This window comes from Hydra vulgaris, chromosome 12 (assembly GCF_038396675.1).
Source record: "Hydra vulgaris chromosome 12, alternate assembly HydraT2T_AEP".
Lineage (NCBI taxonomy): Eukaryota > Metazoa > Cnidaria > Hydrozoa > Anthoathecata > Hydridae > Hydra > Hydra vulgaris.
The window spans coordinates 38,865,001-38,879,255 of record NC_088931.1 but is presented as its reverse complement, the minus strand read 5'-3'; the positions used below and the strand labels follow the sequence as shown (position 1 = coordinate 38,879,255).

The window sequence follows — 14,255 nt, the reverse complement described above, 5'->3', positions numbered from 1 at the left end:
AAAAGTAGTTACTTGCCATAACTCATAACGAATGTAATAAAATAATCAAAAAAGTCCAAGAATCTCTCTACTTATTAAAATGCAACCACCAAACAATCTAAAATGTCGACCTATTATTTCAAGAATTGACTCACCTACATCACATTTAAGCCAATTTTTGCACTTAATTCTATCTCCTATTGTACAGAAACAAAAAACTTATATAAAAGATGATTGGAATTTTTTAAGAAAAATTCCAAGAAAAGTGGATTTTGATACTATTATACTAACGTGTGACATTATCAACCTTTAGACCACAATTCCCCATGACCTTGGATTAGAAGCATTAAAATTCTGGTTTAAAAAACATAAAAATCTAAAAACTGAACAAATTACTACCAATTTCATTATAGAATTAGCATCCATTATCTTTAAAATAATTATTTCCTCTTCAATAACCAATTATTTCACCAAATTACAGGCACAGGTATGGGCACAGACTTTGCATCAGACTATGCATGTCTTTTAATAGGATTTTTAGAAACTATACTTTTCCTAAAATTTTACCTAGGTTTTTTTCAAATGACGAAATTCAAAGTATTGAACAGTTCTACTTTAGATATGTTGATGATGGTTTTAACATATGGCCTAAACATCTAGATATAGAAAAATTTAAATTGTCACTCGCTGAATTAAACAAGTCAATTACCTTTACAATGGACTATGGCATTGAACTAATTGAAAAAGAAAATTTTTATAACATAGTTAATTTTTTAGACATTTCCGTTATTCTTCAAAATAACAAATATATAAAAACTGATATATTTTATAAAGAAACTAACATTCGTGATTATCTAAACTTTAATACCCATCATCTTTACCAAACCAAGAAGAACATTCCATTTAATCTTGCAAAAAGAATAATTGTATTTACATCTGATTATACCACAGAAAAACTGCACTTGGCAGAGCCTAAATTATGGCTGAAAGAATGCAATTACACAGACAATGTTTTTGAAAAAATATTTCATCTAATATCAATCCTGTAACAGCTTATAAATAACCATCAAATTTATTGAGACAACTTACTTCTACTAAATTTAATTCCGTAACATCTAACAATAAAAAGGAATTTTAAAATGCAATGATAGTCATTGCAAAATTTGTCTATTTTGCCTGCATGAGGTAAAATATTTTATAACATCCAATGGTACTATTTGAACTACATTTACATTACTTGTAAGAGCAAGAATATCATTCATTATTTAAAGTGTTTATTATGTAATGATCAACATATACTGGAAAAACAAATAATTTGAGAAATCGCAAAAATGGTCATATTTCAAGTTACAAAAAGTGATAAAAATTTATTGTCATATGAAAGACATTTGCATAAACAAAAGCATGATACTTTTAACTAACCCTTCCTGTTTTAAAAAATATTAGGCGATAATAACTAATAGTAACAATACCTTAATTGATTAAAAATTATATTTGTGAAACACAAATAAAAATTATTTTTTTTGTATAACAGCACTTAAACTAGCACTACTGATGAAACATTGAAAAGCCTCTAGTGCTAAATATTTTGTAATATTTTGTTACAAATCTTTTCAAAAATAAAAACTTTTTTTGAAGTTGTTATTTTGCTTGACATACATTTTTTATTGTAAGATAAAAAATGTATGTCAAGCAAAATAACATAAAAAATACCATAAAATCGCCTAAGTTCGGTCACTTAAGGAACATTTATACATTAGGCATAACTAAACAATTTTGAATTTTTTTATTGAATTATAAAGACAATTTTATTGTTTATTTATACTGTAAAAATAAAACAATAAAAATAAAAATTAGCACTCCATATTTTATTTTAAATAAGAACAGCTAATTTGACCAAATTTTCAATACTTTCTCATAAGTTCGGTCACTATAAACATTCCTACCAATATTACAAATTGAACATCACAATATTACCAATTTAAGATCCAAATAAAACATTGCATTAACTTATCCTAATATGACAAATTTAACATTCAAAATTACAAAAACTAGTTTTCTTAGGTTGTTTTATAAGAAAATTATGAAACAAAATCATTTATTTTAATTTTTTTAAAAAAAACTTTTTTTATCAAGCAAATTAATTTTAATTAACTAGCTTTACATAAAAATTCAATATAATTGAATATTTATGTAGTCAGATGATAAGGATGGCCATTTTAAAACACAAACTTTACTTTTTTTGTACAATTCTTTAATTTGTTATCCTGATGGTTTACTCATCCACTAGAAATTATACTCTTTGCAATCACTTATAAATTTCCACTAAGTGGAAGTTATTAAAAAACTTAATTTATAAGTGATTATTTGTTTCCAATATCAATAAGCTAGAAATTTTTGAACGCTACTTTATGTGTATGTGTAAATAAATAAATATATATATATATATATATATATATATCAACCCTCAGAATTAGGAAAAATGAGGTTGGCAATTTATTGCTGACCTCAAACTGTTAAAGGTCGGCATTAGGTCGGGAAAAAAATTTGATACAAAAGGGGTTACAATAAAACATAGAAACGAGGTTGGTAATTTTTGCCGACCTCAAACACTTCTAGGTCGGCATTGTCGAATGCCAACCCTAACTCCTAGGGTTGATATATGATATTTATATATATATATATATATATATATATATATATATATATATATATATATATATATATATATATATATATATATATATATCGAGAGAGAGAGAGAGAGAGAGAGAGAGAGAGAGAGAGAGAGAGAGAAAAGAAATTACTATTATATAAATATAATAGTAATTTCTTTTCATGCATATTGAAAAATGTTATAAAATTACTCACTGGCTTAAGATCTCGATGTGCTAACCCATTAGAATGTATGTAAGCAACAGCAGATACTATTTGTCTGAAAAAACTTCTGCTTTCTTTTTCCTTAATATAAAAAATTTTTTGAAGAAAATTTCTAGGAAAACAAATAACTAAAAAAAAAAATTGAATGAATGATTTTAAATGAAAGTTTTACACTTTTAAATTGCATAATTATTATTCTTATAAAACTCACTGATAAGCGTTCTCTGGAAACAATATAGTCAAACAGCTCACCACCAGACACATACTGTAAATAGATAAAAGATTAAAGCTGCAGTTGTATATAAATTAATGTATATAAATTATTATAACAATCATTATTAATAATATCAAAGTGCAGTAGAAGTATTAAAGCATATTGAGAAAATTGTAAATTATATAAGAAATAAACCTTTGCATTTATAGAAAACTATAGAAAAATGTATACAAAATAAAATTTTTCATTAAATTTACGAGTAGAAATTAAGAATTTATACTAATTTATTATTGTTTATTATTGGTAAAGAAAACTATGAAAAGAAAATTACATATTTTCTTTTTTTCCTATACTCTTTAAAGCCCTATCATACCTTTTAATATTTTTTCTTGCTAGAGTCTATTGCTAAAGATGAATATTTTATTGCTAAAACCCATACTTTATAATTAAAGACTTATACTTTATTGTTAAAGACCTATAGTTTTTTGTGGAAGACATAATCTTTATTGTTAAAATTCATTTAATTTGATTAAAGATTTATTAATACATTTGGATAGAATAAAAAATTTTAGAACCATTACACTTAAAGAGTTCCATTAAGTTTATATGACTTATTTTAAATTAAGTTTTTTCACCTTTACTTAAGTTGTATTTTATTTCAAAATAAATTGCTTTGTAGCCAATTTTTTAAACATTCTTATAACACCTTTTATATTGGAAATAATTTAAGAATGTGCCATAATCATTTTCTGCTAAATGCAGAGCATGATTATAGCAAAGTTGATTTAAAACACCTACTAAAGGATAATAATAAGAAGAAAAATAAGAAGAAAAATAGTTATAAAAATAGGAAGATTAGTAGTAAATATAAAAAATATAAAACTATACTAAAAAATTTACAAATTTACAAACTATTTTTTTGAAAAATAATTTACAATTTAAGAAATTCATGCTGGAGAGGGAGATTATTCCATTTTTTTATGTTTTATATTGTATGAATTCATAGCCATAATAAAGAGTATAGTATTTAGGTAACCTAAAGTTTAGGTATAGATAACTTAAAGTTACAAGCAGATTGTAAAATAATATTACAATTTTCTCAATAATTAAATAAGTTAGTGAATGGTAGGTTATTATGATGATGCTTCCAAACAAATAGGCAATAATAAAATGTGGATGCAAGAAAAGTTGCAAAACACATTGCAAATGCAAATGTTCAGGATTATCCTACACAGAGCTATGCAAGTGTTGTGGTCAGTATTTAGAATACAAATGAACAAACATCATTTTTATTAACTTATCACAAAATTTTAAAAAAATTAGTTCTATTTTTTTGAAATACAGTATGCGACAAAAGTGTTTACATGTTTTTGAAAAATATTCTTTTTTAAAATAAATGATTGAAATACATGTTTATATATCAATATATATATATATATACCAAAATAAAGGTAATTCATTGTAGTTTCATGTTTTGAGCCTGAATTTAAAGGAATGAGAAGTGTTTATAGCAAATTATTTATTGAAACAAAATGTCAGATGTAAACAGTTTTGTCGCGATTTATGCTATTATTAATTTTAATGCGAAATTAATACTTTGTGGCTATATTTTTAATTTGTTTAAATAAAACATATCTCAATTAGTAATAAACGGTTTATTTAAACTTAAAATTCGTAATGTAAACAACTGAAAAATTATAATTGAAAGAATGAAGAAAGTGTCGAAAGAAATTGAAAATTTAGCTGTTCAGAAGCTTAAATCAGGATTGTCTCTTCGTGAGATAGGACGAGAACTTAATATATCTTATTGTTTAGTCTATAAAATTAAGAAGCGAAACGATATAGAGGAGAAATGCAACAAAAATGGACGCAAGAAAATTTTCACTACTCGAGATCAGAGAACAATTTCTAGATTAATCATGACAAATAAAGCAAAATCAGCACACGATGTAAAGAAACAATTAAATAATGCTCAAGGTACAGTGGTAAGTACTCGAACAGCGCAGAGAGAACTCAAGAGAATTGGATTCAAGGCAAAAAAGAAGATCAAGAAACCACTACTAACACCGAAACATTGTAAACAACGATTGGAATTTGCAAAGAAGTATGAAAACTGGACTTTTGCTGAGTGGAATAAGGTGATTTGGACAAACGAAAGCAAGATTAACTTGATTGGCTCTGATGGCATTCGATATGTATGGAAAAAAGCTGGAGGAGGAATTTCTGATCGTGACTTTATTCCAACAGTAAAATATGGCGGCAGAAAGTTGTTGTTTTGGGGATGTTTCTCTTCGTCTGGTGTTGGTAAAATCGTAAAAATTGATGGAATAATGGATGCGAAACATTAAAAACAATGGCTATTTGCCTAGTTTACGAGGATGGCGAAAGCAAATTCGTTCAACACTTTTTATGCAAGACAATGATCCAAAGCACAAGGCAAAAATCACATTAGAATTCCTAAATTCGAAGAAATTTAAGATTCTAGAGTGGCCTGCGCAAAGTCCCGATCTTAACCCGATCGAGAATCTTTGGTCTATTGTGAAGAATCGAGTTTATAATTATAAAACAAGAGCAGCCAGTCAACAAGAATTATGGGAAGAGTTGAGTATGTTTGGAGTTCTATAACTGTTGAAGAATGCAAGAAGTTGATTGGTAGCATGCCTGCGAGAATTGCAGCAGTCATTAGAAGTCGTGAAGGCTACACAAAGTATTAATTTTGCATTAAAATTAATAATAGCATAATTCGCGACAAAACTGTTTACATCTGACATTTTGTTTCAATAAATAATTTGCTATAAACACTTCTCATTCATTTAAATTCAGGCTCAAAATATGAAACTACAATGAATTACCTTTATTTTGGTATATATATATTGATATATAAACATGTATTTCAATCATTTATTTTAAAAAAGAATATTTTTCAAAAACATGTAAACACTTTTGTCTCATACTGTATATATAACTTTTATTTTATGCTTTTAATCATATTTTAATTAGTAATGTAGTTGTTTATCTGAAGTTATTTTTTCTTTAAATTCTGCTCTTAATGCAACCTAATATCATGGGTTTAGAAGATTATACATTTTTTACAGTCAACTCAGTTATGGGTCGCCCCAGGACCAAAAAAATATTTTAAAAATGGGTTAATTTTTTTTTTGAATTTTTTCAACTCATAGACTTACTGAAAGTTCCAGGTATCACAATTTGAACTTTAATGAATATTTACTCTTACATTTACTCTTACCTCCACCTTTTAAACAAATTTTAACAAGCATTTTATGTTTGATTAAATTTGATTATGAAAATAATGACGATAAAGATGATGATGAAAGTTAAATTTTCAAAAATGAAAGTTAAAGCTTTCAATAACTTACTAATGACCTTTAAAAAAAACATATAATGAAAACAACTTTAAAAAAGAAAACCATGCAGAGAATGCAGTGTTAACACTTTTAGATGTGCATGTGTCACATTTGGTAAAAAGAAACAACATTCACATAACATACTTTAGTGTCATTTTTTGACATTTTTTTCAATTAGACTAGATGAGTTTTATATAATGAACAAGATACATAATTTATTAGAAAAACAAATAATGAAGACAAAACTTATTTTTTAGTTGATTATTATCTTTCATTTCAAAAACTTCAATACTTAGAATCAGTGTTGATCAGTTTGGTATGTAATTTTGGTACCAAAATTATGGACGATGGAGATTTTTTTTGGAGACATCATAAACAGATATAAGTCATAAACTTTATTACATTAGTAAAATTGAAAACCTCAAGAACTAAAAATATATCTTCATTGGTTTCGACAACTTGATATAGTTGGCAAATATGCTGATGGCAACCAAGCCGCTTCATGGCTTCAATTTCACGATATGCTCTATGCAAGTCACCCTAAAAATATCTTCATCAAAAACATCAACATCAAACAAACATCTTCAATTAAAAAAATTGTATTTGTCAATATTTAAAAAACTTGCATAAATAATAATTCCAAACAAAGAAAAAGCAACAAGCAACTGCTTTAAATTCATTGCCAGCCCTCAAAAATTAAATAAGCATAATATAAATTGAAAAAGATAACACTTATCAATGATCTTTTGTTTTATTTATTTAATTTATACATGTAAGGCTCTACCATTTATTTAAAATTATCTTTAACTAAAAAAGGGGCAAAAAAAAAAATTAAAAAAAGAACTTGTTATAAATAAACTTGTTAAACTTGTTAAAAATAAACTTGTTAAAAAAAAGTAAAAAAACTTGTTAAAAGACACACAAAAGGGCAAACAAGCATGTTAATATACAAAACATTATACCTTAGGCAGAATGATAAAGTTTTAGAGGTTTATTCAATGAAAAAGATTGATTAAATAACTCACTATATAATACAGACTTCAAAATTTATAAAAATATTAAGTTTATTTAGTATCTCAAATAAAACTTGTATTTGTAATTTCAATTAAAGTAGCATTTTTTTCAAAATATATTAAAATCATGTTTAAACAATTTTCTTTGGTAAAAAAGTATATTTAAAGCTTTAAAGTTGAAAATTTAAAAGTTAAAAAATTATAAGTTGAAAATTTTCCCTTTGTAAAAAAAATTCTAAGCAATTATTAGCCCTTGATCAAACAATATTCCTTTCATTTTCAAAAACAAAAATAAAAAAAAAACACTATATAGTGCTTAACTTTTAATACAAACTCAAAACTAAAGTTCATTTTTCTTAGCAATTTTTCAAATTTACTTACCATTTTTTCAAGCATTCGTTTATTCATAACTTTGATGGCTACCTATAAGCAAATTGTAATTAACTATTTAAAGAAAAATTATGAAAAAACAGAAACAAGTAAGTTAAAAAAGTAAAAATAATAAATTGTGAAGGGTAAATTAATGATTCTTTAAAGAAACCTTATCTTATCTTCAAAAGAAAAAAAAGATAATAAAGAATATTGAAAAAAATATATATTTTTTTTGTTGTTGCCATAATAAATGTATATATATATATATATATATATATATATATATATATATATATATATATATATATATATATATATATATATATATATATATATATATATATATATATATGTTCAATATAGTTTCAACACAGTGTTTTGTCATTGTTTGAAGTATAACATACTACTAAATGACAATTAGCATGTGAAAAACATCCTTGATAAATAAGCAGGTCACTGCAACACTGTCACTTGCCATATCAGTCATACAACAAGCCACTACTTTTAAGTAAGGTAGTTTCAATAAAAACATTGCTTTTCACACAATTTTCATTACATCATTTTTACAAAGAACTCCTGCTTTTGATGTAATGTAAATATATGTTTGCTGCTCATCATTGCAACATAAAATGAAACTTTATTTGCAGCTATGTTTTGCATTTTTTTAATCACTGTCAAAAGCTAGTAAAATACATAATTTGGAATTATGATTTGAACTATTTTATTTAGAATTATGATTTGAGCTTTTTTAAATCGTTTGATCCAAACTGACATTTACTCTGGTTAAAGAAAGACTATAACAGTGCCATGCTCATTAGCCATAACCCTAAATTTTAACAAAAGTCAAAATCAAGGGACACTATACTTTGCAATCTTCGTCATTTGCATCAAATTGATGAAGTTTCAGTTCAAAAGATCATGTGTAACAGGATTAGATTGATCCCAATTTTTTAATTTTTCATGCCTTTTATAGAAAATATTACTTAATAAATAAACTTTATATTATTAGCAAAAAAATACTGAAAACCTAATAGTCTGGAAAAAAAAGGGTTTTATTTGCTATAAGATGAATTTATTAAAACAATAACAATTACAAGCCATTGTTGCATAGAGAGAGACAATATCAGTTTGTCCAATTCTTATTTTTTACTTTTGGATTTTTCTTTTTTTTTGTTCAGATTTTTTCATTGCAACTACCATTTTTTTGGTAACATTTGCGGGCATCTTCTTTCTCTCCTATCTTGTTACAAGTATCACGTTTTGCATTTGATATTCAGATTTTTTTGCAAAAACTTAATGTTAACTAAGGCAAATATTTCTCTTAGTGCAGTCATTTGTTACTTGCATATTTTTTACAAACTGATCAAACTTTTTGTAGCTCTCTAAATCATCCTAGCAGCCAGAATCTCCCTTCATCCATTGATTAACATCTTCCTCAGAAACACCAACAATATCAAAAAGGATGCAGCTTTCTGGACCAACAAGGTTGGCTTAAGCAATTGATAAGCAAACTTTTTATCATTTTTACCTTTGTGATATCTTAAGAACAATTAGTTGTTCATAAAAATACCATGTGTGACATTTTAAGTTTTTTATTAGGGCATTTCCGAGATATTCATACTTCCTAGACCTCTACCAAAGGTTACATTATGAAGAGCACAAGTTAAGTAGGTTAGGGCTTTTTTAGCTTTTATATAAAAAATTGAACTAAAAACTGGAGTACTCCTATCAAAGATTGGACATTAACAAGCCTATTTACCTCATTAAAAATCTCTGGCTAGATCTTTTTAAATCTAATATAAAGTGATTTATGTGGACCCTTAGTACCTCCAAACAAAATATCTAAGAAATGTGAAATGTGGACTTCATACATATGATGCCTACAGAGAAGCCAAAGGATGTTGGTGTCAATAATATTAGTGAGAGTTGCGATAGCTCCATGGTACTTACCAGTATTGCAACTAGTTGTATCTAAATTAACTGCAAAAACCTGATGTACACAATCCTAGTATTGAAAAATGTTAAAAACCTCTTTTGCCTGAACTTGTCTCTTTTTCAATCATGTGAACGCCTAAAAGAACGCCAGTTTCCCATTGTAGGAAGATATCTATTTGGTAGACCATTGATGGGGTATTTTAGGAGGTAACATGTTTGTCTTGAATTTGTAGAATAACTATATATTTTTCTTTTAACCTTGCCAATGTTAGTCAATATTTTATTTATCTAGAACGATAAAACTAGTCTATATTTATACAATGTAGAATTGAATTGGACAGTGAATTAGGCAGTAGAATTTGACAGTGACTAATTGTGTAATACGTTCAATAAAGAAACTTATGAAGATAGTTTTAGTATTTGATATATACAAATGAAAAGACTACAATTTATTGTAAATACTTTATAAATTTTACTCAAAAAAAGTACAAATAAACACTTTTTATAATAAAAAATCAAAAAATTTCTTGTTTTTCATAAAAATTATGAAAAAGCAGGCTTTTTTATAATTTTTATGAAAAACAAGTCTAAAACTTTAAATGTAGTCTTTTTTAGGTCAAATGACTATAAGTGGAGAGTATAGTGTTTTTTTTATTCCTGATAGGGTAATGCTCATAATATATAAGCAAGAACTGATTTGCTTGAATGAAACAGAGCTAGTGGGTTTGATAAAAAGAAGAAAAAAAAAGAGAAGCTTTTTTGTTCCATCTAATAGCTCTTATGTTAAAATTGTCTTACATTATGTCATAGATTTATCAAAATTTTTTATAAACTTTTAAAAATCTTTGACTTTTGTAAAACCTCGTAAATTTTGATCTGTCAAAAATTAGATTTTCATTAATTTCTCACCATAGCATAAAACTTATATAAGCATATTAAATCCTATTGAAATTATGATAAAACTTTCCTTAAAACATTTGATCACAAACCACACTATAATTAAATTGTATTATTTGTGTTCTGTAAAAAACTCCTGCCAACCCTTTTATTAAGACCTCTCATTTATTAGTACTGAGCTACAAATCCCCCCCCCCCCTTTTTTATTTCTAAACCTCTTGTATTAAGCACTCAAGAGTAGATAGAGCAGATCCAACTACCTTTACAATGCATTTTTGGACCTTGTCTAGAAATAAAAGAGCATCATTAGAAGAACCAGCTTAAATATGACAACAGTATTTCATACAGGGATAAATAAGAGATTTGCAGAGATAGAAAATAGAATGTAGTAAAAGGATGCAATTTTGCTGAATGACAAGTCAAGCAAGAATGAGTTTTGGTTGATGAAACTAGAAATAATAGCTCCTTTGAGCAGCAACCATGATAGTATTTGTAGAGAAAAGAAAGAGATGCAACCTTATAGGGATAACCTGTTTTTGTATCGCTGGAGTGGTATAGACGCCCAAAAAAAGCGCCTAAAAATATTTATCATTATTTTTCTTGTTATAGAAAATAGGAAAAAAGGTTTTGGTTTTAAATGATGTTGTAAATAACTAATTTTCTGTTTATTTTAGCTAGTTCATTTTTTCTAATTCAATTATGGTTTAAAACTGTTTTTTAATTACTTTAGTGTGTGTGTGTGTGTATATATATATATGTATATACAACCCTCGAATTAGGAAAAATGAGATCGACAATAAATTGCTGAACTCTATTAGAGGTCAGAATAGGTCAGCAAAATAAATTTAAAACAAAGGGATTACCATAAAAACAAAGAAACAAGGTCGAATAATATATATATATATATATATATATATATATATATATATATATATATATATATATATACATATAAATATATATATATATATATATATATATATATATATATATATATATATATATATATATATATATATATATATATATTAGTGTTGGAAAAATATAATAAGGCAACCATTTTAAATTTTGTTCATAAAAAAAATAACTTTTTATTTAGTAAATGATTTTTTCAAGATAGTTGCTAGTATTATTTTTATTAAAAAAATGCATTTGAGAGTATTTTTAGATATTTCGAAAATTATATTTAATAATAAGTGAACATATCAATTTTTTGACTGAATTCTCTGGAAAAAAATAATGGGACACATAACATAAATAATTTATTAAAAAGACTTATCATAGAATCTATATTTTGTGTGACCTCCTTTAGCTTTTATAACAGCATTTAAACGTTTTGGCATAAATTCCACTTGTATTTTTGTAGAACAGAACTTATTTCATCCCAAGCCTTTGTAACAGCAGTTTCTAATTCTTCCTTTCGCTTCAAGTGACGATTACCTATTTGTTTATCAAAATTGACCATAAATTTTCAATGAGATTTATCTAGACTTTGTGCTGGCCATTTAAGAACATTTATGGATTTGATTTGTAAAAATTCTGTTGTTTTTTTCCACTTACGTTTCGAATCATTGCCATGTTGAAATATAAAATTTCTACCTAATCTCAATTTACATGCTGATGAAGTCAAATTATTATTCAAAATATCAATGTACATATCCGAACTCATTGTACCTTTGATGAATTCAAGATTTCCAACACTGCTCCATGAAATACAGCCCAATACCATTATATTACCACCTCCATGTTTTACTGTTCCTTTCATGCAACTTAAATTGTAAGCTTCACCAGTTTTTCTCCAAACATTTTGTTTACCATCAGAATGTACCAAATTAGATTTGGATTCATCTGACCACAGTATTTTCTTCCAAAATGAAATTGGCTTGTTAACATGAGTTTAAGCAAATAATAATCATTTTTTTCTTATGTTGCTGTGTCAAAAATGATTTTTTATGTGGTGTGTAGCGTTTAAACCAAATTTCATGTAAACCAAAAACATGTAAACAATCAAGTGATCTTCTTTGACAGTAGTCTTACATTTGCGCTCACATTCTTTCAAAATCTTTACAGTTTGGTGACTTTCAAACTTTTTTACAATGTTTGAAATGGTGAAATGTGGAACTCCAGTCTCTTTTTCGATATTTCTCCAAGTTTTTCTTTTGTTTAACTAATAAAAAAATAAATTTTGTAATCCAAAATTAATTTTTGTTGATTCTCATTCAAATATTGTTTTGCTGGAGCCATGGTTGTTAAAATATAGAACTTGCTCCTAAGTATTTCATAAAATAATTTTTTTAAGAAAAAAAAAATTGTTTTACCTTTAGAAAATTATTACTATCTTACAAAGAAAATTATAAAGTAGAATTAAATAAGATATTTTTGATGAAAAATAATTTGTCCTATTAAATTTTTCAGCATAAATTAACAAAAAAAAAAACAAAAAAAAAACATCTATTTTTAATGATTAAAAATGAGTCAATTTGTCATCTAAATTGTGCAACATTTGTTTGTCCATGTCAATTGATTATATTTTTCCAACACTGTATGTATATATATATATATATATATATATATACAGTACCTACTCAAATTATTAGACTCAAAAAAAAAATTCAAAATTTTGTTACTTTTTTGGATTTTCTTTGTTAGGTAGGGGTTATTGCTGTTTACTTTTTATTATTTATATGTAATATAACTTCCTGTCATTCATTTTTTGTTTTAGATTAAAAACATTTATGAAATATATACACTTTTTAACAATATTTTCAACTTTATAAAAGGTATGGTAAATTTTAAAAATATAAAATTAAAAACATTCAGTTATTTTTATCTTTCATAACTCAAATTATATGTCTTTATATGTTCAAATTATATGTCTAAATTATTGTCGACTGTCTTAAAAACTCAAATAATGAAATTTCAGTTGTTTTTAAGTGTTTTTTTAAAGAATCCCTGTCATATAATAACTTATTAAATGTTGTTGTGGTTTTTAGATTAATAATGGGTAGAGCTAGTGATGTTTCCCCACGTAAATTAGCTAAAGTAGCTGTTCTTCTGCAAGAAACAAATCACAGTCAAAGAAATATTGCCAAAATTGTCAAAGTCTCACAGGCTACAGTTAGAAGAATAAATTCTAAACTCAAAATGGGGGTCAAATTAAAAGCACAGCGAACAGGCTGCTGTGGCCGAAAAAGAATAACAAGTGCTAGAGATGATAGAAAGATCAAAAAAGTTATTGAGCAAAATCGTAAGATGCCAGCAATAAAACTGAAAAGCGTTTTGAAAGACCAAGGAATCAACATTTCACTTGGATCTTTAAGAAGGCGAAGTTACGAGTTAGGATTCAAGTGCAGAAAGCCACTGAAGAAACCAAAACTTACCACTGCGATGATTAAAAAACGTCTTGCTTGGGCTAAAAAACACACTTCTTTTTCTCAGGATGACTGGAATAAGGTAGATTTTCTATTTATTCTCTCCTGAAACTTAAACAAACAATATTTTATTATTACAAGTTTTCAAAAGACGCTTTTGCATTAATATCTTACCCCAATTGATTTTACTAATACTTTAAATATTATTAAACATCAATAATTATTGCTA

The 14,255-nt window shown here is 26.0% G+C and overlaps 1 protein-coding gene across 1 annotated transcript in view; it reads right to left on the bottom strand.

Moving 5' to 3' along the window:
• The window catches only part of LOC100206440 (maternal embryonic leucine zipper kinase), a 61,682-nt gene that overhangs the window by 21,879 nt on the left and 25,548 nt on the right, over positions 1-14,255 (bottom strand). Inside the window, exons 3-6 of the mRNA XM_065813163.1 lie at positions 7,833-7,874; positions 6,859-6,978; positions 3,071-3,124; positions 2,851-2,940 (exon numbers count right to left, since the gene is read on the bottom strand). Of these exons, the coding sequence (XP_065669235.1) occupies positions 2,851-2,940; positions 3,071-3,124; positions 6,859-6,978; positions 7,833-7,874 (306 nt within the window). The remainder of the gene's footprint in view (positions 1-2,850; positions 2,941-3,070; positions 3,125-6,858; positions 6,979-7,832; positions 7,875-14,255) is intronic.